The 25797-nt window shown below is 49.1% G+C and overlaps 3 protein-coding genes across 10 annotated transcripts in view; all 3 read right to left on the reverse strand.

The window, feature by feature from the left end:
- The window catches only part of ARHGEF12 (Rho guanine nucleotide exchange factor 12), a 76972-nt gene extending 73267 nt beyond the window's left edge, over positions 1–3705 (reverse strand). For 2 of the 4 annotated variants that reach the window (XM_075774652.1, XM_075774651.1), the window contains exon 1: positions 3567–3705. In XM_075774652.1, the coding sequence (XP_075630767.1) occupies positions 3567–3598 (32 nt within the window). In that variant the 5' untranslated portion in view covers positions 3599–3705. The remainder of the gene's footprint in view (positions 1–3566) is intronic. The other 2 variants (XM_075774658.1, XM_075774654.1) reach the window with 2 other exon arrangements.
- A 10986-nt stretch (positions 3706–14691) lies between these two features.
- On the reverse strand, positions 14692–22996 carry TLCD5 (TLC domain containing 5). Of its 4 annotated transcripts, none has more exons than XM_075774659.1 (3): positions 22872–22996; positions 16429–16628; positions 14692–16006 (listed from the first exon to the last, which is right to left on the reverse strand). In XM_075774659.1, exons 2-3 carry the CDS (start codon positions 16625–16627, stop codon positions 15468–15470), a joined length of 738 nt encoding a protein of 245 aa, XP_075630774.1. In that variant the 5' UTR covers position 16628; positions 22872–22996; the 3' UTR covers positions 14692–15467. The 4 variants fall into 4 exon arrangements, with proteins under 4 accessions (XP_075630774.1, XP_075630776.1, XP_075630775.1 ...); XM_075774661.1 differs by lacking the exon at positions 22872–22996 and adding an exon at positions 19251–19661; XM_075774660.1 differs by lacking the exon at positions 22872–22996 and adding an exon at positions 16955–18897.
- Positions 21794–25363, reverse strand: LOC104642926 (TLC domain-containing protein 5). Of its 2 annotated transcripts, none has more exons than XM_075774664.1 (3): positions 25306–25363; positions 24650–24846; positions 21794–23983 (listed from the first exon to the last, which is right to left on the reverse strand). In XM_075774664.1, the coding sequence occupies exons 2-3, from the start codon at positions 24843–24845 to the stop codon at positions 23445–23447; spliced, it is 735 nt and encodes a 244-aa protein (XP_075630779.1). In that variant the 5' UTR covers position 24846; positions 25306–25363; the 3' UTR covers positions 21794–23444. The 2 variants fall into 2 exon arrangements, with proteins under 2 accessions (XP_075630779.1, XP_075630778.1); XM_075774663.1 differs by having other exon boundaries at positions 24650–24849; positions 25306–25326.
- Positions 25364–25797: the final 434 nt, after the last annotated feature.

Below are 25797 nucleotides of genomic sequence, written 5' to 3' on the forward strand. Positions count from 1 at the left end.
GTATGGCAAATCTCACCTAACTCGAGAGCTGGATGAAGACGAGCTGGCATTTTGTCATTCACCTGTCCAATTTTAGATACCTATTTTATGATAAGAAATGGTCCCCTGGATGTGCCTGTTTTCTTCCACTAACTATACAGGCAATCTAGACAAACAGCTCAGACAGAGATGTCTACCTCAAAGACTTATCAAGCAAGATAAATGCCACCTTAGAAGGCCTCTAAACAAATACAGCATAGCTAAGAGAGAATTAAATTAAGAGGGTGTAAGTGTTTACAAACATAAAGTGGCAAAGCAATAAGGGTGAAGATGAATCGTTTGATATGGTCCACTAGGCAACAGGATTATGAAAAGAAGCAGCTGATAAAGTAAAAGAACATCCTGAAAGAAAGAAGGGAAGGTAAATGTCACTGCTTAAAGTTCTGACTCTCGTACCATCAGAAGCCATGCAGGACACCATGGCTATCCTGGACCATTTTTTGCTTATGTATTTCTAAATCTCAAGTACTACATTACAAGATAATTTTTTTCCTGCTAGCACCCTTTACATGTTTCTCCAAATGCTGAATAACTGACCAGGAACAGCATGTATCAGATGCTTCTTCCGTAACTTTGCTGAACAGCCATTACACTCTCAGAAGTCTTAACATCTGTTCTGCCTTTCTGTTTAATACCTGGTATGCCGCCCATTCCCCCAGACACTCACTTTCCGCCAGTCTTAAGACACTGGAGGAAAAAGATGCAAGAAAACAGCGTTGCTTTGTCAGCCAGCTGGATAATAGAATCCAACTCCAGGATGCGAGCATAACCATTATCAAAATTAACTGGGTTAAGGTTTGGTCCAGAGACAAAATGATCCCAGACATGTGAGATGTGACATGGGATTGCTGTATTTCAGTACAATCTCACACACTAAAATCCACTGAACCTTCTTGGGAAGAAGAAGAAAACACTATGAGGAAAAAAAAAAAAGAAAAGAAAAAAGGAGGAGGGAACTTAATGAAAACATCATTTATCAAACTGGCTACGGAACAACACTAGAAACAGCCATTCATACATTCCTTGTAATTTACATATACTTTAATGCCATACATGTAATTTACATACACTTTAATGACATTATCAACAAGAATGTAAGAGACATACAACATGTAAAGGATGGGACAAGTGAAACGTCACTGCTATAAAAACACGTGGTATGATTGCCATTCTTAAACTGAAGAGATACAAAAGGAAATATTTGCTGTCTGTAACAGGGATTTAAGCAGTCAGCCATATGTAAAACGCAAATATGTAAAGCTAACATGGAGAAAAATACAGGTCCATGCTACCCCATTATATTCCTAATACCATCTAGCACAGATGCAAGCTGGCTTTTTCTGTTTAAGGCAGTTCCCAACTCAATCCCACCAAGGAAGGTCACTGATAAATACGGAGAGAATCGAACATGTCTTATGATTTATACCATGTAGATCTAATGACACTAGAAGCATCGAGTTTATTTATATTGCACCTGCTCTACGTTCCAAGCTTAAGGGCTGGATCTAAAGAGGCAATACAGAGGCTTCTTGGCCCTAACGGGAAAGCAGGCTTTTCACCAACACACTGCTAGGACAACAGCAACCCAAACCCACCCCATCCAGACCCCGCACAGCACTGCGGACAAAAAGGAGTGGCCGTGCTCCAGACGCTAGCAAGCGGATGTCCACACGATGAGAACACGCACCACCACCACATCCGGCACTCTGCCGGAAGGTTCAGCCAGGGAATAAATGGGCCATGACGACTGAATTCCCTTCCTGCCCCCGGAGCTGGGGTTCCTTCAGGCCAGAGGTGAAGAGTAGCAGCAAGGCCAGGCCCTGCTTCCCCACATTCCTCCAACCATCACACAACCCTGCCGCTAGAAAGCTCCGACTGCCAGGGTTGTGGAGACAGAGCCTTACCTGACATCAACAGCCTTTTGAACCAGAACCTTAATGAACACACAACAGAAACATCCTCTTGACATGGCTGAAAGCAAAAGGAAATGAGACATTTTTTGTCTCCGCTACATTTTCAATTTGGCTGTTCCAATTCAATCATGGAAACTATTTTATTTTACTAACAAGCAAATTAAATCCCCTGTCCTCGTGCTTTTCCTTCCCATGCATCACTCAACTGCTTCTTGGTATGAAAATCTTACTGTTCCTTTTGATATCTTGCAACCTGTCATAAGACATATACCCTTAAACACGTGACAAAATTCTCACAAAGCCACTGAAATGCCACCTTCTTTTTTACTGTCACTGTCTTGTCTGGTACAGAAGAAAGTGTCCTGCAACTCAAGAATATCTCATTCACATGCATTGCAAAAAAGAAAAAAGGGGGGGGGGGGGGGTTGTCACCTATTCTGCTAGTACAAACATATTACACAATGCATTTCGAAGACTTAGTACTCTAGGAACAGCGCAGTCACAAACGCAGACTATCCGTGATTCTGAGCTGTACTAGAGCCCTTTCACACTGCTGAGGCACTGTACTGTCTGTTAAGACCTGTGGAATCACAACAAGGCCTAAGCGTAAGCAAGAACTACGCTTGCTCTCCTTCCTGCCCACACCTGGAGTCTAAAAGGTGATCTTGGGCACCTAAAAGCATCATCCCTCTGTCCCAGCCCTGGTTTCTCACCTGCCTGAGAACTGCTCGTATTGGTCATGAAAGGCATAAGCAGAGAGGCCTCCATCACACACATTCACACCTTAACCACCAAATATGCACAATAAAGGAGAATATCATAAAATACATAATAAAAGAGAAGTTTTATTCAGCTTACAAGCGTCAAAAAGGTATCTTTTCCTCTTGTAAAGAAAAAAAAATGACAGTCATTCCATACTTGTGTCTCAAAAGCACAGAAAGAGTTTCCTACTTGATTTTTATCACAAGAGAAAATACATTTTTTTCCCCTGCCTATGAAGCATCCCCAGTACAAGTGAGAGAATCCCAGACTGCTGATGAAATGCACATGGCAGCACCTGCCGAGAAGCCCAGAGGCCTGAGCAGGTATCTGAAGCAAGGAACAGCTTACTGCTAAGGCAGTGTAGACACCAGCAGACATTCCTGCTCATCAACTACCCTTCCTGCCCTCACCTGAAGTGACCTCTCTTTGGAAGGCTACAATGCTTGACCTAACGAGAAGCAAGTGCATCCTTGACGCGCTTTTTGAGTTCAGATTCGAGCTGTATCCTAAACTCTTGTTGCTTTTCCTGCTTTAACGTCTCGCAGAAACGGTTCCTCTTGGTGTTCCTCCCAGCACCAACCCGTCCTGGAAGCTGAATTACAATCCCTGGTTCTTACAAAGTCAGCCTGGCAGGCTCAAAAGCAGTTGGACTTGAAATACTCCAGTTTCAAAGTTAACCTAGTTGCCTTGACAGTCAGCCACCCCAGGAACATACTGATTCCCAGAAACTCAGATTTAATCCTCCTTCTCTGATCACGTCTGTCACGCTGTCACTCGAAGAACGCAAAGTAATGAGCTCTGGAAGGAGCCTCGACATAAGGAAGAGAAAAAGGAATCTCATTTTATACTGACCTGTCCGTGATTGTGGACTGTGTGCCACTCATTGGAGCCTTTGGCAAGAAGTCGTATTATCCAATTTACATTTTACTATTACTGCAGGAATATTAACGAGGCTTTGGCCCCCACATGCACTGAGGGTCAGGATCCAGCCTTGCTCCAGAAGAGGCATGCACAGAGGACAAATTCAGTTCAAGGGCAGGAAAAAAAAAAATCCAAAACAACTCCAAAACTCTTCTTGCAGTCAGTCACCCAGAATATCCAGACCACGGAAGTGGGGTTTGGGGGATGTTCAAGAAAACAAAAAAAAAAAACCAACAAAAAAACCACCCAAAACAAGCCGCTCCCCTCGATGCTCCCTTAGCCCCAAAGAAGAGGGGAAAAGTAACGTGGGCCGAGAAGGAAAACCTCCCGAAGCGACCAGTCCTCCCCTGTCCGGAGTTGAGCGCGGCGGGGAAGCCCCGGTGCCCGCGCAGGCAGCAGGCCGGCAGGGCCAACCCGGGCAGCGTCGGCGCGGGGCCGGCTGCTCGCGGGGCCCCCCACGCCGGGGACCGCACGCCCACCGCCCCGGCTTGCTCTACGGCAGGAGGGGGTGCCCGCCCGCCGCGGGGTCCCCCCTCCCCGCCGCTGTTTACGGCCTCTCGCCCGCAGGGGGCGGGCGGCGCGCCCCGCCGGCTGCCGGTGTCCTGAGGGCCGCCGCGCAGGGGCCCATGTCCCGCTGCCGGCCCGCCCCGACCCCCCGCCCGCCGGCTCGCCCGCAGGGGGGTCGGGAAGGGCGGCCGCCCCGCCGCCGCCGCCTTTAGGCCCGCAGGTCCATGCCCCGCTGGCTCCGCCTGTCCCGCTTCGGCCCGAGCTAGAGCGGGGCGCGGCGGCCCGGCCTGCCGGCGAGGCCCCGGGAGGGCTCGGTCCCCTCGGCCGCGGAGCCGGTGGGTCTCGGCCTGCGCGCGCCTCGGTCCCGGCCCGGTTCGGGGCAAAGTCCCTCGGCGAGCGCTGGCGGCGCGGCCCGCTCCTGCCGCCGCTCCGCTCCGCTCGCTCCCGGCCCGGTTCCGGCCCAGCTGCGCTGCTGCGAGGCGGGAGCGGCGCGTCCCGGCAGAGCCTGCGCCGAGCCGAGCCGGGCCGGGCCGGGCCGCCTCCGCGCTCGCCCCTCCCCCGCGCCGCCCCTCCGCCGCGCTGTCGGGGGGCCCGCACCTCCCTCGGCTCACGCTCGCCCCTCCTGCCGTATCCTTCCGCCGGTGCTCCGCCCGGCCGGCCCCTCCGTCGGCCCCGGGATGCTCCCCCGCCCTGCCGTCCCTCTCCTTCCCCCGGGTTTTCTGCGTGGGTGCTTGCGTGCCGGGGTCCTCCTCCTTTCCCCTTCGGTGCTGGAGGGGGCCGGGAAGGGGTTTCTCCTCACGGGGCATTCCTCCTCATCCCGCCCCTTCCCCCCCCGGGCCGAGCCCCGCCGCCCCGGGGATCCCCCCGGCTCGTCTCCGGCAGGCACACGTCAGCCCCGCCGGCCTCCCCCCCCCGCCCCCGCGCCTTCGGGGCTCCCAGCGGGCCGCCGTGCCGGCCCCGGCCTGCCCCGGCTGCGGGAGGGGAACGCGGGTGCAGTCACGGGCCCCTGCCGGGACAGCCCCAGCCCTTTCCGGGCCAGCGGCCGTTTCCTCCTCTGCCCACCACGGCTTACTAACGGGTCCTCCCCCTCTGGCCTGCCGTGTCACTACCGAAGAGGTTTTCCCTCTCCATTTCCCATCGCTCCCGGAGCTCCCTCTCCACCATCCTCCCCTCTCGCCCGCTCCTCGCAAGCCCTCAGGGGCAGGGAGCGTCCATGCCTCCCTCTGCACGGTGTGGAAACGGGACACCGAAGAGACTTACAACAGAAAGAAAATAAACAGCCAATTTCAATACTAAGATGTCAGGAGCCGTGCAGCTCTGGAGCCCCGGATTGTCACCCGCTGCACCCAGACCTGTCATAGTGCCGTATGGAGTCTCGCATTCCCTGCATTTCCACAACAGGTTTCATTAGGAATTTCTCTCACAGGTGGGGGTCAACAAAAATCCAAGATCAGAACCAGACCTGATCCCTCCCTGTGCATACCCCAGCCTTCTAAAGGCCTGTTGGTGCTCCCCTTTAATGCAAAAAAAACCCTCCATCCCATATGAAAACGCGAGCAACACACTGTATTACCATACCTACTAAACACAGAATATTCGGACATTCAAATTTCAATGCGCGTGGATTTCCCTCGCCTTGGCCACAGCTCTCAACAGAAACACATCCTTGCTGGTAGGCTGCTGTGACTCCCCGCCGTTTGTGCCACATACAACACAGCCTGAGAGAGAAGCGCCTGTCTCCGCTCTACGTGCATTTCGACAGCAGAGCCCGCCTCTCGCAATGCACAAACAGCACGAAGCAAACTCTAACAGACCAGAAGCCAAGCTCCAGGTACATTACCTAATCTCCAAATCTTGTTGCCAACACAAGGTGATAAGATTCCAGCCAGGCACTCTTGTTCTCAAACACCTAGGAATAACATCTATATACTAGAACTTCAGGAACCTTCCGTCTCACATTATCAGGAATTAAAGCTCAGGAGCAGCACACAAGTGGAACGGAAAGCAGGACAGCTCCGCTGCCAGGGAGGGTGGGCATTAATACCTGGCCTCCCAGCGCAGAGGAACTTGTGGAACATCAGTCTTTCCTACCAAATGCCAGCAGGCCAAAATAATCTTATTAGCTAATCCAAATCATACAGGACACCATCCTTCTTCTCTCTAATTAATCTTACCTCGATACACTTCTTCAAAGCCAGGACACTGGACTTGGAAAGAGTCTGGAAGACAGGCTTCTGGAAACTCAGGACCAGATACATCATCAAGCATATAGGACCATACCTTGTTTGAAGCTATATTCAGGACCCTGCCGCTCTACAACACGTAGCTTTTTCCTCCTTGGAGTGAAGTGAGCATAAATCAGGAAGCCAGGAGACTGTCTGATAGTCTGAAGAATTTCTTGTTTTGATGCAGTTCAGCGCAAAGAGGGGAAGCATGGGATGAAATCATTTTCTAGATGATACTTGACATACGTATGCAGGGCATTTACACTTCCTCTTTTGGTTTCTTTCTGAGGAAGACAGAAGCTTGAAAAAAAAAAAAGCCAAAACCAAAAGGCAGCCATGACTGCCTCTCATTCTGCAGCTGTATGCAATACATAGGTCAGTGGTAATGGAGTTCCTGAATTCATCCATCCATCCATCCATCTATCTTACGTGTCTCTATTGCATCTTTGCAATACATACGTCCCTGCTTTTAACTTAGGGAACATCAAGTACTGTGCCTTGAGAGAGGAAGGCTCCTGGGAGACCTGTTTCATGGCAGGCACAGCATGTGCATATTAGGTCTTGATGCTTTTTTACTACTTTAATTATATCTTATTGTGCATGACAACATAATGACAATAACAATTAGCTGAAGGAAATCTTAAAAAAAAAAGTTAGGAACAAGAAGGAAACTTGTCCTCTGCTGCAGTAAATGGATGTAAAATTCAGCGGAGTGACAATGATTAACATTTGCCAAAAATGTACTCAGTGTTGTCAAAAGAAGCATCATCACACAAAACTATACCAATGACAAAAAGGAAGCATAAAACCCTCATGCCGCACGGTTCGATAGATTAACTCTTGCTCATAATGGGCTGCATTCACATTTCGATGTTTAATGCAACAATCAAAAAGAAAAAGCACTAATAAACCAGTTCAAAAGTAGACTCTGAAACCATAACTGCTTCTTTTTTTCTGCAAGTGCTGGGGGTTTTTTGGTGGGAGCTGATTGCATACTTATGTTAATATAGACACCTATTTATGATAGTACTTCTGCCTGGGCAGTTTTACAGTGTGAAATCCAGGGTCAGGATGGGGAAATCAATAAGCAATTGCACTGTGCAGTCCCAATTAAAAGAGATTTTTTTTTTTTTTTTTGGTAGCTATAAAGTCCTTGCTTATCCTGAATTTACAGATAGTGCCATCATACAGACGTAGATGTTAGAAGTGGAAACTGCGTTTTAACCTCACCAGTCCGTGTCTCCAGAGCAAAGCACCCATGTCCCCAACACTATTTTTTACAGTCCAGAGCAGAGCCAAGCAGCTCGGGTAAAGAGGACCCCGAAGCGAAGAAGGTCGAGTTCTATGAAGTATAACTTCTTACTTTGCCTTAAAGTAAAGGATGGCACAAAAAGGACAGATCCTTGGAGGTGCCTTACACGGAACTCCGGAAAAGGCAGGCTTAGACAGAAGGTTTCACTGAGGTTTTTTGCAAAGACCCAGTTTTCCAGCCTCGCACCCGAAGCTCGCTGAGGAGCTGTTGCCATCTGCTGGAAAATCCTGGTGTGGCACCTCCGTCCTTTTGAAACAAACAAACATTTCAAAATGCGGACCTTTGGGGTGCTCTGGTCGCTGCACTCTGACCACCTAAGGTAAAGGTTCAGCTGGGGCGGTCTGATCCGGTTTGCACCGCTATGGGCTGAGGAAGGTAGGAAATCAGCAAAAGACGATATATATATTTTTTTTAACTCCCTGATGCCAGATTTATCACACTGCCTTGCCTCTTGTAGCTGGTATACTTCAAATTTTACATTCACTGTTCATACTTAATCATTTTTCTTTCAGGAAAATTTCCCCTCACAACATTTTAGACAGGATAATCAGCTATTAGTGCAACTTACCTGTGAGTGCAATGGATCTCCTGCAGATCTCAGGAAGAGATAGCTTCATAAAATTATGCGCTGAAAATGTCAGGCACGTCAGGCCATTAGCTGAGTTTCGCTGATCTCCATCATAAAAATTAAATGGATCAAGAGTATTTTAACTTTTGCTACTTAGAAGTAATCAATTTAAAACCAAAATGCACCAGTATTTTGGACCGCTATTTAAACTTACCATAAGTTGCTATGTCAATGGCTGTTCTGGCAAAAAAAAAGTCAGCTGCTTTTGGAAGGCAACAGCCAACCTTTACGCCTTGCACAGCTGGAGAGGAAAGGCACAGGGGAAATGATTCCCAAGGCTAACAGAGAAGACAGCTCATTTCCCAAATGTGCATATGAATTTGTGACTTACGAAGAATGGATAGGACCTTGACCTTGTGTCAGGACTGCATAAGCCTGGCTCTGCTCTCAAGCTTAGCGTAACTTAAACCTTCCTGCCCTATTGATTTTTTTGTAGTGCCCTGCAATTCAATCTAAACTCACGTAAGCACTAACTTAGCTCAGCATCCTTTGATCCCAGGGAACTGCTTTGGCACGAGTTTCTTCTGAGCCAGCTGAGAACGTGTGTGGGATTTTGTTATTTGCTGAGATTCTGCTTCTGAGGCAGCTGAAGATAGTAATGATACCCTGAATCAAATCCAGACATGTGCCTATCTCTCTGCCCATCCACTGAATTTTCTAGCCAGGTACTGATGCTAACCAGCTTCAATGTGACATGGATGCAACCTGCTTCAGAAACTGATAAAACCAATCCAACGGCCACAACTGGCTGTCTGGATGCAACTCTAATCTGAAAAAAAAAAAAACCACATTAATTTATGCTGTGCTCCACATGGCTACCCAAAGACTTTTACCATCTCCTACCTTGAAACAGGTACATGCTTTGCTCCCTACAGACAGGCAGCTTGTTCTGCATCCAGTTCACTGGAAATGCTGGAAGTGCACCCAGGGCTAGTCTATGCTTTTAAGTCACTTGGACACACATGCAATACTTTGCTGACCCTGTTGAGACACAGGTAGCCTAATCTACCAGGGCTTCTACTGTGACAGTTTATTACAGTTCCTAAACCTGGATAATCCGCATCGCAGTAAGCATTTCTATAGCACTAAGCTTTCTTTCCATATCAGCATAATTAAAGCAGCAACCTTTGTAAGGACAGACAAAGCTGCAGTGCATTCTGTCATGTGCCTTTCTTCTTGCTCTCTGCTAGAATAAATGTCCTCTGACAGGAGGGGGGATTAAAAAAAAAGGTATTTGTTATTAGGGTAAAATGTAAAGAGATGGAAAATAACATTGTTTCTCATCACATTTGAGGATTATCTGTTACACTGAACAGATCTTAAACTTCTGACACCATACACAATTTAAACAACAACATAATACCAGCATTCCTGAAAACGTGTACTTTGTAACATTTGAGAAGCCACAGAAACCTACACTTTCTCTTTCCCATACGTAATTAACCACTGGCAAACCGTTCTTACTTTGCGAAAGCTTTTCCATACACCTTGATGCGTTCACTTCCTCCTTAAAGTCATTTTCTAAAGGTCCCTTCTGTTGCCAACTTATCAGCTGCCAAACGGCCCCTGGAACTTGAGGGAAACAGGACGGAGCCAGTAAAAGCTAGCACCTTCTCGTACACGGATTTACTAGAGACCATCTCGCAGCTGACTTGGAAAGAGAAAAGTGCTGGTATATTGGTATAACCAAAAAAAGAGTTGCTGCGTGCTCAGAAATTGCTTATGGAGCACAAAGGTAATGCTGACTGATTCTCTGTCCATCTCTGAAATCTGACTTCTTTGGAAATGGCAGCAGATGTGCCAGTTCACTTCCAGCCAAGCTAGACAATGTCTGCAAGTATCAGGAACATACCCATGACTTCCAAGAAGCTTAAAACTTTCTCTCATCTTTTTGTCCAAGAGACGGACCTGCTGACAGCACTGGTATTAGTCTAATAGCAGACTCCAAAGACTTAAAATGCTATGCTTTTATATCAGTGCTTGGACTACTGTTGCAAGGGAATAAAGCCTTGAATATCATAAAATTGCAATTTCTTCAAATACAAATAAGGAGTTCAGCTAGAAAAAGAGGGCAGAAGACTGAAAGAGGAGGTTAATTTTCTAAAGCTCTACTGCAGAGGCAGCAGAAGCAAAAGGCAGGCAGCAGGGAAGGAATAGCTTTAAAAGAAATAATGGGAAGATAAAAAATTAAATTCATTGGGGGTAGGGGAGCAGATTTCACTCTTTACAGTCAAAGCACATTTACCCACTGACCTAAGGCGAGATTCTGGCATGTTGCTCCTGAAGATGTGAAACTAGGAGGACGCTTGCAGCTTTAAAGCAAAGCTTCAGAACAGTTCTGTACTTTCTTCTCTGCTTCTGGACTACCTCAGAGGTTAAACAAATTCCCAGCATAAATTATTGCAGTCCCCGAGACCCCTTCATCATGCAACCGGATCATGCTGCGTTTGGAGCGTGAAGAGGCCAGCATCTCTAGAGGGCTCAACACTACACAGCTGCTACCCAGCGCTGGAGGATTTTGAGGTAGATTTAAGGGTTACATCCAAACAACTCAATTGACTGAACTATTTACAGAAAACAGACTTTGGGCATGCTGGATCTCCAGCAAAATGCTGCGACCACAAGCAAGGCAAAGTAGCTGTTCTTCTCCCACACCACACTACAGGTCTTTCCTGAGCGTGGCTCGGCTACACGCAGTTTCGGAGCTGCTGGTAGAGACCACGCGGGGCAGAGCCCTCCTCCCGCTCGGGGTCTGTACAGTGCCCAGTTCACACAGATTACTGTTGGTGCCTGGGTCTCTTACTGCAATTGCTGAAAGCATCACTGAAACCAATGTTTTACTCTCCGCTTATTTTAGAAACGTCCTTTGAAGCGGAGCTTTTAAAAAGGAGCGCACAACTTTCTACATCACTTGACAAAGCAGTTCTGCGTGTTGGTGCCTTTCCCAGTGCCAAGCTGTTGCATCAAGGGCAAAAGAAGCCCCTGTGCAAACAGACCTGAGCCCTGCACTACATCCTCCTGGCAGCTCACACCTCCCACAGCAGATTAAGTGGCGCAGTCAGTCCTGCCCAGGGAGCTTTGGGGCATGGACAGAACATGATATACACAGCTCCCAGCAGCTGCACAGCCCTGCAGTTTCCCTCTGGCTAGGAATGAAAGCAGCCCCCGGTACGTAAGCAATTAACACCACAGCAGGCACGTGGAGAGGCAGACTAGCACCACTCACACCCCAGATTAAACCTGCACCTTTGCACAGCGCTGACTTTGGCTCATCTCTACGGCTGGAAGTACCCACACGCAAGGCAACATTAAATAACGCTAAAACATACGCTCTTCCTCTCAGACTTTCCAATGAAGCAATTCCTAGGCAACAATGTCTAGTTTATGAATGAGAAGAGCTCATGGTTCATGGTGTGGAAATACAGGAGAACCTTCTCCTCTAGCATACAGGGCATGGAAAACAAAGGAAACATTTTTGCTCCGTGAGTTGCCTGAGGATAGGCACATGGAAGGCCTGGGAGGAAACGCTATGGAAGCAATGCACCCTGTTCAGCCAGTCAGCAACATGAAAGCACCTATTAGCAAACACCAAACTACTGCATTTGCAAGAACTTTCCAAAGAAGAGTAGCTTCTCTGCCTGTTAACATGTCAAAGAAGCAATAATGGTGAAAGCAGTACAAGTTGTCGGCTCAGTCCCTAAAAAGCACCCACCAACCATCACTTTGTTTGTTTGCACTGGCAATGCCGACTCATCCAGCAATACACAATACAACTTAAGAACTGCATCCAAAGAAAGAAACCAAATTCATCATATAATTAAATAATCTTTATTTTATAAAACATAATACAAAGACTCTACACCATTCATTGGTGGATTAGTTGCTATTACACAGTAATTCAAACACAAGTTATTATTTCATACTAGTTCTGCAGTTTCCTTCTACAATTTGCTCTAGCCACTATGGATGAGCCTGAGGACAGGTCCCACCATGTGCTCCATAGCTTAGAAGTTACGCTTCTTTCCGGGTCTGTGATTCTATGCAGATGCCCACTACACAGACTACGAGGCCTTTCTCTGAGACATCGTTGCTAGCTCTACCTCATAAAGCCATTCCTAATTGCTCTTTTGTTTTCTCGTGCCCTTAACTTCTAAACATTGGTCACAGTGCTCTACTTCTTCCAACCAAGTCTTCCCCCCGCTTCAAAGGGGACCACTCAGCCATTAAGTGCATTATCTTTCAAAACATCTTCACACAAGGTGTTTCATAGATACCTGCAGTCACTGACACCCCTATTCACTTGGGCAGGTATGGGCTGTACAGCCCCCACAGAAGGGCTGTAACCATGCATTAAGCTGCACACCAAACCTCATAGAGATCAGAGTCCAAATCACCAGGACTGCTCAGGAAACGCTTCTTGGTGGGCAGGTCAACAGCTGCACTGAGGAATGAACAGGATGTTTTCACCTACAGGACTTGCTGCTGAAAGCCCTCATTCCCTGGTCAGGCTGGTTGCTGAAACTCTTTAGGGTCCAGATTTACTGCAATCCTTACTAGGGAAAATCCACCCGACAACATTTCTTCAACTTGGAAGTCCACCTGGACAAGAAGCAGCATAGCTGATCTTTATGCACGTGCCTAGCTTACTCCTTTTGACTCCTACCTATAAGCACCACTGCAAAACACCTTGGACTCCTGCTTTTGTGAGGCAAGCCAGATGCTGGGAAGTGCCATATTCAGGTGACAACGTACTGATGATGGGTCATAGCGAAAAGGGCTTCGCTCAAAGCAACAGCATTCTGCCTTTATACAGCACAGGTTGACACAGACCACCAAGCATGAATCAAAGGTGGCTTAGTGTTGACAAATTAAAACACCTCACGAGGTAGGTAATACTGTACCCACTTAATAAAGTGGGTAAGCTGAGGCAAAAAGCCTCCTTGACACACCTCACAGCAGCAGCAGAGCTGGGAAAGAACCAGCAAGCCCCAACTAGCCCTTCTTGTCTCCCTTCAAGGCTCAACAGTCACTGTGCTGTGCTAAATGAGTCAAGTTTCCTTTAAAGGACCAGCTCACCCATCGGTTGGCTCTGCTAATCTGAAGTGCTTTGGGCTCTTCAGGTCTTTGGCTGCAAGGGGCAAGGCTCACAGCAGAACTGGCACCTGAGCTGCTCTGGAGGCCTGGTGCTGAGGCTCAAAATAAGTGATCATAACAACGACAGCAACAACAAAGGAACAGTGCTTAAGAACAGACAGTGAAATAAAACACCAGAAGCTGCCAAGGGGGGGACAGTTTTTCCCTGCAAATAAGACCAGATAAGGAACGCTTATTTTTCCTCCTTATTTTTTTGCTTAAAAAAGGCAAGATCCTGTGCCTCTCGCTTCTTTCATTATTGGGCCGTAAAATAAGTCTCTCTTGCCCTATAAATGCTCACTTTTATAAAGTGACCCAGATCCAATCAGGGAGACAGAAGAGAATTCAAAGCCCAGGGGTCAAGGCATCAATTGAGATGAAGGAGAGCCGAGGTTAGGTCTCTGGCTTGAACAGGGCAGAGAACAGATCTGAAGCTGAGGAGCTCTTCCACCTTAGCCACCAAGTTTTGAAGATGCATGTTGTCCAGTCTTGAACCAGAAATCCCAATTGGGATCTGAGGAAACATTCTTGTTGAAACTGGTATCTATGGTCCTAGGGAACAACATCGATGCTAGTTTCAAGTGTTTATCAATCATTTTTCCACAGAGCTCCCAGACATTCACCTACAGCGCCCCTCTATCCCCAAACACTGTGGCAGACTCTGGGTTCAGATACACTGATGTGAATCTGGGATGACACTTGCAAGTGCAAGAGAAATACACAGCCTTCACTACAAACCAGGCTCTGGCCCCCGTTCCCTTTAGATTGCCAAAACCGGTAAGTACAGATTGTTTGCAGACTGCTGCAGTAAAACATTCTGCATTTATCGTTCTTATTTTTAAAAGTTACTTACAGCTTAGAGAAGGTATTTGCCTGACAATCTCAAGGCATGCCGTTTGGTCTCAGGCTGGCTCCACACTATGCCGGCACTTGGGCCAATAAGCACAGCAGAGGGAATTTTGGCATTCTGCAGACAAATCAGGGCTGGGTCCCTCAGCCAGAAAGCCACTTACTGGCAAGCCCTGATGGAGCTTCTCACAATGGAGCGCTGGTCATGCAAGGAGCTAAAAGCAGTATTTGGAAGGCGCGGGTGGAGGTTTAACAGTCAGGTACGAAGAAGATGGGAAAAAGTCAGAAAAGTGTTTCGCATCGAGGGCTGTGACTTTCAGTGTATTCACAGAGCACCTAGTCCTGCAAGGCGCCACTGCTGATTAGAGCTTCTGGACACTAGTGAAAAATAAGTTATCGATATGTTATTAAATAAGTTATTTAAAGGAAATAGAAAGGGTAGGAAACAACAACCTACCTAAAATACTATTCTTTCTAGAGTCACACTCTAGCTCAACCACCAAAATCAGTTCTCCCAAAGGAAATACAGGGATAATGAAAAAAGTGCAGATGATAACCATCATTTTGCATTTATATAGCACCTCTCAAGCAAAGATCTGAAAGTGCATACACAGATGGATCAGCTCCATCACCCCCAATTCACAGATGGGGAAATTAGGCACAGAGTTAGAGTTACATGACTTGCCCAAGGTCACATAACAAGTTGGTGGAAGAGCCAGGACTCCCAACTGACAAAACACTGGAACATGCTTCTTCCTAGGAGTATGAAGAGTCACTCTAGCTGTCTAGACTGTACAGGACACTGAACATGAAAACCTAGTGCTATTTTCTCCTCTCTTCCAAGATTCTACCAGTGCTGAAGGAGTTAGCTACTAACATTACTATTTACACCTGCACTGCTGGACTAGTTATGTTTAGTCGGTAAAATTAGCCCTTCTTTCACTCATATCATTTAGCGTATGCTTACGTATACATCAAGCCAGCCTCTGCCAGGCCAAACACTGCAGATCCAATGAATCCGTGGCATAGCTCCACGGATTTCAGTGGAGTTATGCCAGGGATAAATTTGGCTCCAGAATTGCTAATGTGTGTTGGCTCCTCTCCTGACAGTGGCATTTCAGGCATGATCCCCTTCTTGCCAGACTGTAAACTCGAGGAAGTCTTTACTCAGCATCCAGTCAGTGGTTTTTCAGATGTCCATTAGTTTTCAAGTACAACTCATCACTCCTCCGGCTCCTCCAAGCATGGTACTTCTTCATGCTCTTCCTCCTAGCGAAGCGACAGATGCTGACCATGAAAACCCAGGAGACAGCGTACATGATGACACCGCCCAGCTTAATGTACCACCTGGGTTTGGGAGAAGCAAGCTCACAGTACATCAGCCAGGCCCCCACTCCAATCCGCACCCCAGTGAAGAGGACCACGAAGAAGAAATCCACCACATCGCCTGTAAAACTGTGATAACATCCCATCTCCTTCAGGAACCAGCGGGCCTGCAGCAACGGGTTAGTGATCTCACTACCAAAGATGACGGCATTGACCTCCGCAGCTGACTCCCCAAGTGCCAATGATGCTGTGATGCCCAAGATGCTCACCAGGTGGTGGGCCAGCATCAGGGCACCCTCTGTCTGGAAGTACACACACCAACAAAGGTCGAAGAGAAAGTAGCCCAAGCTAAGGCACAGGACATGTACCTGAAGAGTTGTGTTTGGCGATCCTGAAACATAAAGACACGAGACAGAGCTTTAAAGCATGGAGGCAACAAGCAGGCAGGACCCAAGACAAGGAAGGGGTATTCACCTTCAGCACTGGCAGGCTGGTATTAGCTTGTACTGATCACAGCTCAGCTGGAGAAGTCAGACAAGTCACAATACTAGAGTTGTTAGTCCAACAGCTGCGCACACGTAATGGCCACACAACGTGATCACACACTCTGCCAGATTGCAGCTGGGGAGGGCCATTACACTAGCAAAATACAGTACTAGTCTCTCCATTTCTCTAGTGCTTTCCATCACAAAGCAGCCCAGATATCATTATAATCATCACTCCTCCAGTGGGCTGGATACTGAGGTGGCAGGAGAACCCCACTTTGTGCCATCACCCATTGGGGGACTTGGGACCACAAATTTCCTTACTCACCTGGGTGACTCAAAGGCCAGGGACCATCAATAAAGCCAATGTAAGCAGAGAGACACGTAGCAAGGATGCCATGGGTCAGCGTGACGAGCCTGCAGCTCCATTCATAATTCCGTTGCTTGTAGCGATGGCAGAACCAAGCGTAGAGGGAAAGCCAGGCAAGCAGACTGCAGGCTACCCGCAGAGGCAGAGGGAACAGCATCCTGTCACACGAACAGAAAGACAAAGTGCATCAGCTCTAGCCATCGGCAGTGTTAGCCCAGTACAGCATTTCACTCGTAACCATCCCAGCACTGAGCGTATTGTGCTGTTTCCTGATCGTGTTGCTTGCTCCTGACAATTTTTTTTCTGCAGAGGAACAGAAGAAAGGCCTAGCTCAAAGAAGGGTATCCTTGAGAATTCGGGCAGATTCACCCTGTGGCCACCAGCCCACAGACACCCACCAGTGTCAGCTCAGCTGCGGGAAGACACTGAGAGCAATGACCTCGTAAGGCAGTGAGTTCCTAGCCTGGTTGAACAGGATACATACTGCGACTTGGAGATGCACCTCAGAGGACTTCCCCAACCAGCCTACGATGCAGGATCTACTGGGATATGTTAGTGCTCATCTGCACTGTTTGACGAATGCCACACATATCAATAAGGCTTTGATCAAGAGCTACTCCTGCCCCTTCGTTTTTCTTCCCTGCCCATAAATCTACATTTGACTGGTCTGCTTGTGTTGCCCCGCCTGACCTACTCATCCTGTCGTGCTGTTTGCTAGCTTGGTTCCTCCTCTCCTGAAACAAAAAAACCTAAGAAAATCCAAAAACCACGCAGCCTCTCTCTCTTGATAATTCTTCCCAGTGCAGTGACACCAACTGCAAATAGCTCAAAAGAAACACAAAGGCATCGCCTTCTCCTGCTGCTATCAAATTTTAACCTTTTAGCACTAACACATTTCCAGGACAGTTTGGGAAAAAATGCTTTAAAATGCCCTTGTCTTCCCAAAGAAAACTTCCAATGGAACAACGTGTAGTTCAAGTTTCTGCATGAGCATGTGACAACAAAGCTCAGATTAGAATAAAGCATCCCCCAGCAAACGGCTATCAGATAAAGCAACCCACCAGCTTCAGGAGCAGCCAAGCGCTTACACAGACAGTCCCTTTCCCACCCCTGGCTGCACTGCACGCGTGCCCCTCGCCCTGCCTCGCACCTCCCCAGGGCAAGGCGCTGGACACCCCCTCCTCTGCCGTTTGAGAGGAGACAACGGGAAAACCACTCAACTCTCTTAACTGCAGGCTTCATTTCATCTTTCCGGGCACCAAGACCTCCAAATCTTTTTGATGCAAAATGATTAGAATCTATGCCCATAAAGATTTTTTGAGCAGTATTTCTTTTACATATCTTCCCTCACTCACTGTGCAATACAGAATATCTCAAACAAGCAAAGGACATACTGCCAGAACAAAATTACAGTGCGCAAACATCTATGGAGGACACTGCTCTTCTTAAAAACCCCCTCAAATATGTAATACTCTGATATCTACATCTTGCTCACATTTATAATACCTTCCCATGAAATAAAAGATGCGTCTCATTGCTCCTGAGCATTCAGGGAAGCGCAGCAAAAGAAGATGAATCACACTCTGGCATATGTGAGTTTCCAGTTGTGTAACAGCAAAAGCGCCACTGGTCCTGCCGGTACCTGCTGACCAGCGCGCCGGACGCACACCCAGCGCTGGGGTAAACCAAAAGGACTGCTGCGTGTGACGAGGAGTCAGAGCTGCAATGCCCAACCTTCCTGTTTGGCCTGTTGCAAGTGTTACCAGGAATGACTTAGGAGGCTGGGTAAACAAAGCCATTATGTTATAATGGACCTTGGGAACATGGGGCCATGAAATAAGGATGTGATTAACCGCTCTGACTAGGTCTTGCCATTGACGTTCCTGGTACTTGAGGTCTGTAAGCATTCAGAGTCAGGGCAGACAAGGCAGGAGGAATTCTGATGTGACAAAAGGGATTGGGCAGCTGGAGAAGGCTGGTAGAAGGAAGAGGAATGACCTTTGAAACATTTTAAGGTGTTTTCCACACCTACTTGTGAAAAAGATGTTTCTCCATCCCCTGGAAAGAAAGATGGGGGCTACCTTCCCATTGCACATCAAAGCTCAACATTTGTCATTAGCATATACAATATATATTGCACCTGTGAATTACACCTGTCCCCCACACACTGGAAAGGGCAATATCCTTTGAAAGCATCAGTAACTGTCATCGTTTGTACCACCAGTAGCAATGGGGTCGTGAACAAAAGCAGCCTCTACAATAATTACATGTGCCTAAAATCCCAGTCCAGAACAGTACCGCTCTCCCCAAAAGAGCTTACAAACGAGATGGGCACCTCCAGCAAAACACCGTTACCTTTTTGCTTTTTTTTTTTTTTTTTTCCTTGTACAAATGAGAAAATGGAGGAGCCCAGAGAGCCCGACACGACGTGCCCCAGAACACGGACACCGCCTGCCCAGCCGACCCGAGCCCGGCCGCAGCCAGCAGCCTTCCCTCTGCCGCCGCCCGCGCACCTGCCCCGGGGCCTCCCGCCCCGCTCGCCCCACCTGCCCGCGGGCCCGGCGACGAACGAGCACCGCTCCCTCCGCGCCTCCCGGCCCCGCTCTTCGCCAGCGGCTTCCGCAGCTTTGCGGGGGCCGGGAGCGCGGGGCTGCCGGGGCCGGGCCCCCGCACGCCGCCGCCCTCGGGGAAGGTGCCCGCCCCGCGGCTGCAGCCCGCAAGCCGCAGGGGAAGCCAGCGGGGCCGGGGCCAGGCCCTTCCCCTCGGCCCCGCACACCCACCTGGAGAGACGCGGCTGCTGGAGCCGGCCCGGCGCCGCGCCTCCGCCGCCCCCCCTCCGGTGCCCGGGAAGAGGAAGCGGCGGCGGCCGGGCGGCGGCCGAGGGGCACCTGCTGGCGGGGAGGAGGGACGGCAAGGGCCGCCGGAAGCGGAGGCGAGGGGCCCCGGCGCTCCCGGCCGGCCCCGCACGGAGGGCTCGGGCGCACCGCCCGGCGCTGCCGCTTCCCCGCAGCCGCTCCGCTCCCGCCCCGCAGCGCATCCCTCCCAGCCCCAGCCAGAGGCCGGTGGCCTTCGGGGCCGGCCCCGACTGCTCCAACTCGCAGGTTTGCAGGCCTCTCTGGCGGGCAGGGAGGACCTCGGTTCGACGCCCCACTGGCTGTTGCTCACAGAACAAGAGACAGGTCACGTTCCCGCTGGGCGCACACACACACACGCAGCATCATTCACCCTGCGGGCACAGGAAATTAGTCCCACCACCCGCTTCAGTCATCTCGTGTCCCAGAGATAAGAGGCATGACCGCACAGCTGCAGCTTCACTCACACCCAGGCAGCACCTGATGTGAACCGACTCCCCTACAGAACTTGCAAAACTGCGTCAGTATAGCATTGGCTTCGAGGTAACATACCCCGCGGGGTTTATCGTCCAGGCACAGCACAGAGCGGGCAGCTTCAGTGGGCTGGGAAAGCGCACGGCCCTGCCCTAAACATACCCTCTCATCCAGTGCTTATGCAGCAGTTACAGAGCCCAGCAATTTCTTCTCGCTACAAGCGTTCAGCGCTACACCACCTATTTTCTCTCCCGCCTTCGTCTATATCCACAGAGTAGCAAAATCCAGGGCTTATGGAGGACACCTAAAGTAGTTTACAAAAACATTCTGCCAACCAGCACGCTCCTTTTGTAGGCTGCAATCAAAACAATCTCTCACACCCAGAAATAGGTTGGTTTTCTTTCCTTCATCCTGTCAAGTCTTACCTTTTGAAATACAGATGATGGGAGTGGCTGTCCCGCCTCTTCCAGCACTTGTAACGAGCCTGTTTTCAGCCGGGTATCTTTCCAGCTTACTTTTCCAGTTCAGGCCAGGCGCTGGTTCCTCTTGCTACAAGATGCTCATTCTTCAGCTATTTCTGCACAACATCTTCACTAGCATTAATAGTGCACTTGCTTCTCTGACAAACCTTAGGTCTCATCTTGCTTTCCTCTACCTTTGCTGGACCAGGCACCAAGGCCCCTCCAAGAGCCTCTATAACAAATGAGATGGAGCTGTTCTAATATTTAGCTTAGGATAAAGCTAAATGACAGACGGACAACTGTGGGGCCAACGTTGACTCGTAGCACAGAAACTGAGCAGCCACGAAGAACAACAGAGATGGTCACGGAAGAACCCTCTGAAAGCCCTAACAAGGCAAGGACCATTTAATGCCTGAGGTAGAATATAGAGGAAGAGTTGCAGGGGGTTTCATGTTCTAGATCATACAATGTGCAAAATTTGCATTTAGTGAGATGCAAGGTGGCAAGTCAAATCATCTCGCCATGGATGGTACCAGAAGTTAGGTGCAGCTTATACACTAATTTTCTTGTTTGCTTTGTGCAGAGTCAGCCATTTAAATAGACAGGCTGAGTTGCACGGGCTCGTTTTGCCTGCAGATGAACAGCATTCAGCAAAACAGCTCGGGACAGGGACCTCTGCTAACAGTTATTTGCACCCTGCTACCCATGTTAGTACAGCTACATCCTCCCGCAGCAGTACATTCTTTCTTCTTGCCTTCTTTCTGCACCTGTTCTAACAAGAGCTTACAACACTGAAGGTCCACAGAACATACTAGCTTGCCAACACCGGGAAACTTCTTGTCCACCAATAAACTGGAAACGTACAATAACTAGAAACACCCAAGAGTCCAACAGCCGTCCTCAGTCATAGGCCAAGACTGATGCTCACTCTCTGTGACCGTAAAAGCCCTCAAGGATATTTGACAGATAAAAATCAGGCACCTGTATTAAAAAATTACATTATTTGAAATGTTAGCAAATAAGAAATCCGATGGGATATAAGGGTGGAGCCAGATGATTTTCTAGCATCACAATAGAGGGTTTAACACCAAAACTATGCTTAGATGAGATGTGGTGGGTGACCACCTGAGGGCACTCATTTTGCTTCAAGTCTCAGAGTAACCACCATCAGCCCTGTTTCACACGCAGGTGAGCTGGGTGCACTGGGTTACGGTCCTTCAGCTGAAGGAAGGGTTCTTTAGTTCCCTGATACTGACTGTGACTCATTGGCAAGGCAGGTTATGCAGACATGGGTCACTAATCTGAGCTTCAGCTGACCTTCATCTACCCTTCACACCTCAAGCCTGAGCTCTAGAGCATGTGGCTCGGTCTGCGCTCGTTTCCCCACCAGCAGACTCCTTCCTCAACTGCACGAAGGGCATGAGCCAGAGCTTTGCCAGTGATTACTAGCCTTAGCATGCTCAGGCTACCCTCAAGCCTGTTTTCCTCCGCAGTTGCCTCCTTAAGACCCAGAACAAAAGAATAGTACAGCAATCATTTCTTTTTAAAAAGAGAATATAACTTTATTAGAAGTCTCATCACTCAGGAGTTCTCAGAAGAGCACAGTGACTCCGGCAAGAGTTCGTACCTCACAAGGCCAGGCTCCCAGAGCCATGCTGGCAAGGTCTCAGGAGTGTAAGGCTCCTGTTTTTCTAAACATATTAGCCTGCTAACTTGCCTTGCATTCACAGCTGCAATGCATTCAGAGGGCATGCCAAAAGTTAGGTTATTTCATGTCATTTTTTTTAATCTCTCTAGACACCTTTTCCTAATCCCAGCCAAGGAGATATCTGCACTGCACGGTGCCAAAGTTAGTGAGATAAGAGGCATGGAGGAGCTAGTAAGGCTGCATCCACACAGCAGCTGTATTCCCACTGCTCCCCTCCTTCACCTCTGCAGCAGGGGTGACACCTCACCCGAGCAAGAGCCACACAGGCCATTTCGGGGGCTCCATGAAGAAGCTCCTCTGCACAAAGCAGGAAGGAAAGGCAAGCAGCCTCGCTAAGCCTGAGGGCAACACAAGGCTGCTTGTTTCTCAGCTGTAAGAGAGGCTTTTGTGGAAAAGTACATCTGAGCTGCAGCCTTAAACAGAGGGAAATTCACATTAAAACCCCAGGGAAAGTGTCAGAACACAATTCTGAGAGGTAAAGAAAACAAGATAACTGGTCCATACTCTGAGACCTGCTGGAATGGAGCAGCTGTTACACTGAGATCTGCCTAAACACTACTGTCACCCCTGAAAATATAGTCATTTCTTAGACTCATTAGCTGTGCATTCAGCTTAAAGTGGCATGTAAATGACCCAACCCCAGAACAGAAAGAGCATCCAGAGAGGGCTCTTTTCTACCATCCCTCATCCACAAAATGCTCAATTTTTGTCAAGCAATCCAAGGCTAGCTGAACACCTGCTTATGGAGTTTATTGGCACAAGTCTAATTCTTGACTGTTGTTTGCAAGGGCCTGACTCAATCCCAGTGACGTCACCCTGCTCTAAGATCAGTATCTGCTTGAATGCAAATATTAAAAAAAAAAAGAAATGTATCATTAAAAACAATGAGGTAAAACACTGCCTCACCTGAAGTACCATCACTTCATGCACTCAAAGGACAACTCCACCATACCCCTGCAAGCACTTGAATCTTGTTCAGAGACTTTCATCCAAGTACTTAGTCAGGCGTGTTGTCCAACTCCAGGATTAAGGGAGAGGGAGGCTCAGTAAATCTTTATGAGGTCACACCCCTACCCAGTCCCACTGGCAGGAAGATGCGATTTTTCAGATTTGATTATCTATCTGGCTCTACACTGTAAGATAATTCTACCTCCAAAATGATTAGGGAACATGCAGACAGTGCAATTATTTGGTTGCAGATTGAACAGGTCTGGCATTATCGCCCTCCTTGAGACCGTACCATTGATGGAGAAGTCAAGGAATCAGAGTTCAGCAGACACATCAGGTTCCTCAGATTTCCACTTAAACCCCTCTTCTGTCAGTTTTCCCCTGTTCCTAGCACTGATTCATCTCCTCCAGGGGTAGCAGACCACTGCCAGTGCCAGAAAGTCAACTCCACATTGCTTTTAGAAGTTCTTTTCACAGGAATAGGCTTCAGTAGCCAGGACCCTAGCCCAAGGGATTTTCATCCACAACCTGTTAATGAGCTGTCGAGTGCCCGTTAGTTTTCACGGGTGCGTTCATATTCCTCAGGCTTGTCCAGGAATGATATTTTTTCAATATTTTCCTCTTAGCAAAGCGGCAGATTTCAACCATGAACCCCAAAGACACAACGTACATGGCCAGGCCTCCAGCCTTGAGGAGCCAGCTGGGATCAGGGGATGTCACCATTGCATACATGATCAAAGCTCCTCCTCCGATTCGCAGCACCAGGAAGAGGAACACAAAGAAGAAATCCACGACCTCTCCCAGGAAAGTGTGGTAACATCCCATTTCCCGCAGAAACCAGCGGGTCTGGAGCAGTGGGTTGGTGATCTCACTAACAAATACAACAGCATTGACTTCTGTAGCAGACTTCCCGAGTCCTAGCACCATGATCATGCCACAGATGCTCAGCGTGTGATGGAACAGCATTAGGTACCCCTCCGTCTGGAAATACAGGCACCAGCCCAGGTCAAAGATAAAGTAACCCAAGGTCAGGGACAGCACATGGATCTGAAGAGATGTGTTTGGTGAACCTGAAATGAGAGATGTACATAAGCCTGGGATCTTATTTAAGACATTCTTCTACAATACGGAGCAATACAAGTTGTGAGTGTGCCTCTTTCCTCCTTAGTTTCCAGCCTTATCCTAGGGGCCAAATGCCAGGCTGGAAGTGTGTATGTCTGGTTCTGCTCTCCCTTCACACTTCAGCCTGCCTAGCAGATCCAGGCAGCCCAGCCCATCCTGCCACCCTTTTGCTCCTCTTTTTCTCTCCACCCTTTTAGAAAGCAGGGACGGAAAGCCTAACCCCATCAGCAGAACTATTTGAGGTTTAACGATAGAAAACAGCAAATAAAACCCCATCACCAAATTACACCCTTAAAGATGCGAGCAGCGCTAGTCTCAACACAGTCTATTCTCAACACATTGCTACACCTAATGCTGCAATAAACTCAAGCTGCCAACAAGAAAACTTTCAATACGTACATGGATAAAACAAAACCAAAAAAAAAGTATTAACAGTAAGAAGTGGTAAGGACTGGAGAAGAAGCAGAGGAGTTAAAACAAAATCCTACCCCAAAAACATACACATAGGAGACCAGACAGCAAAAGCAATCAGCCCCCCACTCCACCTGCAACAGAACCACAGACATCCACACTGCATGACAAGGACATGCATCAGGCTAAGACTCCAAACATACCTGCATGGGTCAGAGGCCAGGGGCCATCCAAGAGAGCAACGTGACCTGAGAGGCAGGTGACAATCACTCCATGCAGCAGGGTGACCAAGCGACAGCTCCACTCATAGGAGCAGCGCTTGTTCCAGCAGCAGAAGCAGATGTACAGAAACAGCCAGGCAACAAAGCTGCAGGTCACCTCAAGAACGATGGAAACCATCCTGCTGAACACAGAGCGAGGACATTGTGAGCACTACAGCCCTGTAGCAAGGTGTGTTCATCCAGACCATCTGCCTCTGTATCCACCCCAGCCAATTCACAGAAACCCCAGGGGGGGAAAACACAACAACCACCACCAACCAAACCCAAAACACCAAAGCACACGCGAGCAAAACAAACCAACCAAACATAACAACCCCACCGAAACACGCCTGGTGCCCTTCCCGTGAGCACGGTGCTCCCCCGAGGCCCTCTTTAGCACCGTCTCCCTGCAAGCCCCTCCTCGACCGCGTTTGGGGGGGGAAGCAAGATCCCAGCACCCCCCGAGCCAAGGCGCATCAGCCCTCCCCGACCGCCTCTCGCCCCCCGGGACAGCCGGACCCCCTACCCCAGCACGGCGCGGGGCTGGGGGCAGAACAGGCGCCACCCGGCAGCCCGGGGCCCCCCTGCCCGCTCCTTACCCCGGGCTCGCTGCCGCTTCCTGCCCCGGCGGGACCTGCGCCTCCGCAGGCTCCGGGACTGCCCGGGAAGGGAGGCGGTGCCGCCGCGCACCAAGAGGCTTTTATCTTCCCTTCCGCTCCCCGCCCTCGGCCGGGGCAGCTCCTGCCGGGGAGGGTCTTTCCTCCCCCAAATCTCCGCGCCCCCGGAGGATGCTCCTCCTGCCCCCTCCGCTCCCCAGCCCCGTTTGCTCTGCCCTGCTCACCGACCCCGCAGGCGAAAAGGGATCCGAGCAGCACTACTGCCTGCCCGGGGCAGGGACAGGGCCGTGCTGCCTGGGGACAGTGCAGGGCAGGGCAAACGGGGGAGGAGAAACAGGGACAGGCGTTTGGAGGGTGTCAGCCGGGCTCGTACCTCCATCCGGCCTCAGCCCTCCCGGCTGTAAGAGTCCCATAGGGTCCCCGGACTTTAATTTGGCGGGATGTTTTTCTCCCTGATGAAGGAGAATAAAGTGG

This window comes from Balearica regulorum, chromosome 23, assembly GCF_011004875.1.
Source record: "Balearica regulorum gibbericeps isolate bBalReg1 chromosome 23, bBalReg1.pri, whole genome shotgun sequence".
In the NCBI taxonomy this organism is placed as follows: Eukaryota; Metazoa; Chordata; class Aves; order Gruiformes; family Gruidae; genus Balearica; species Balearica regulorum.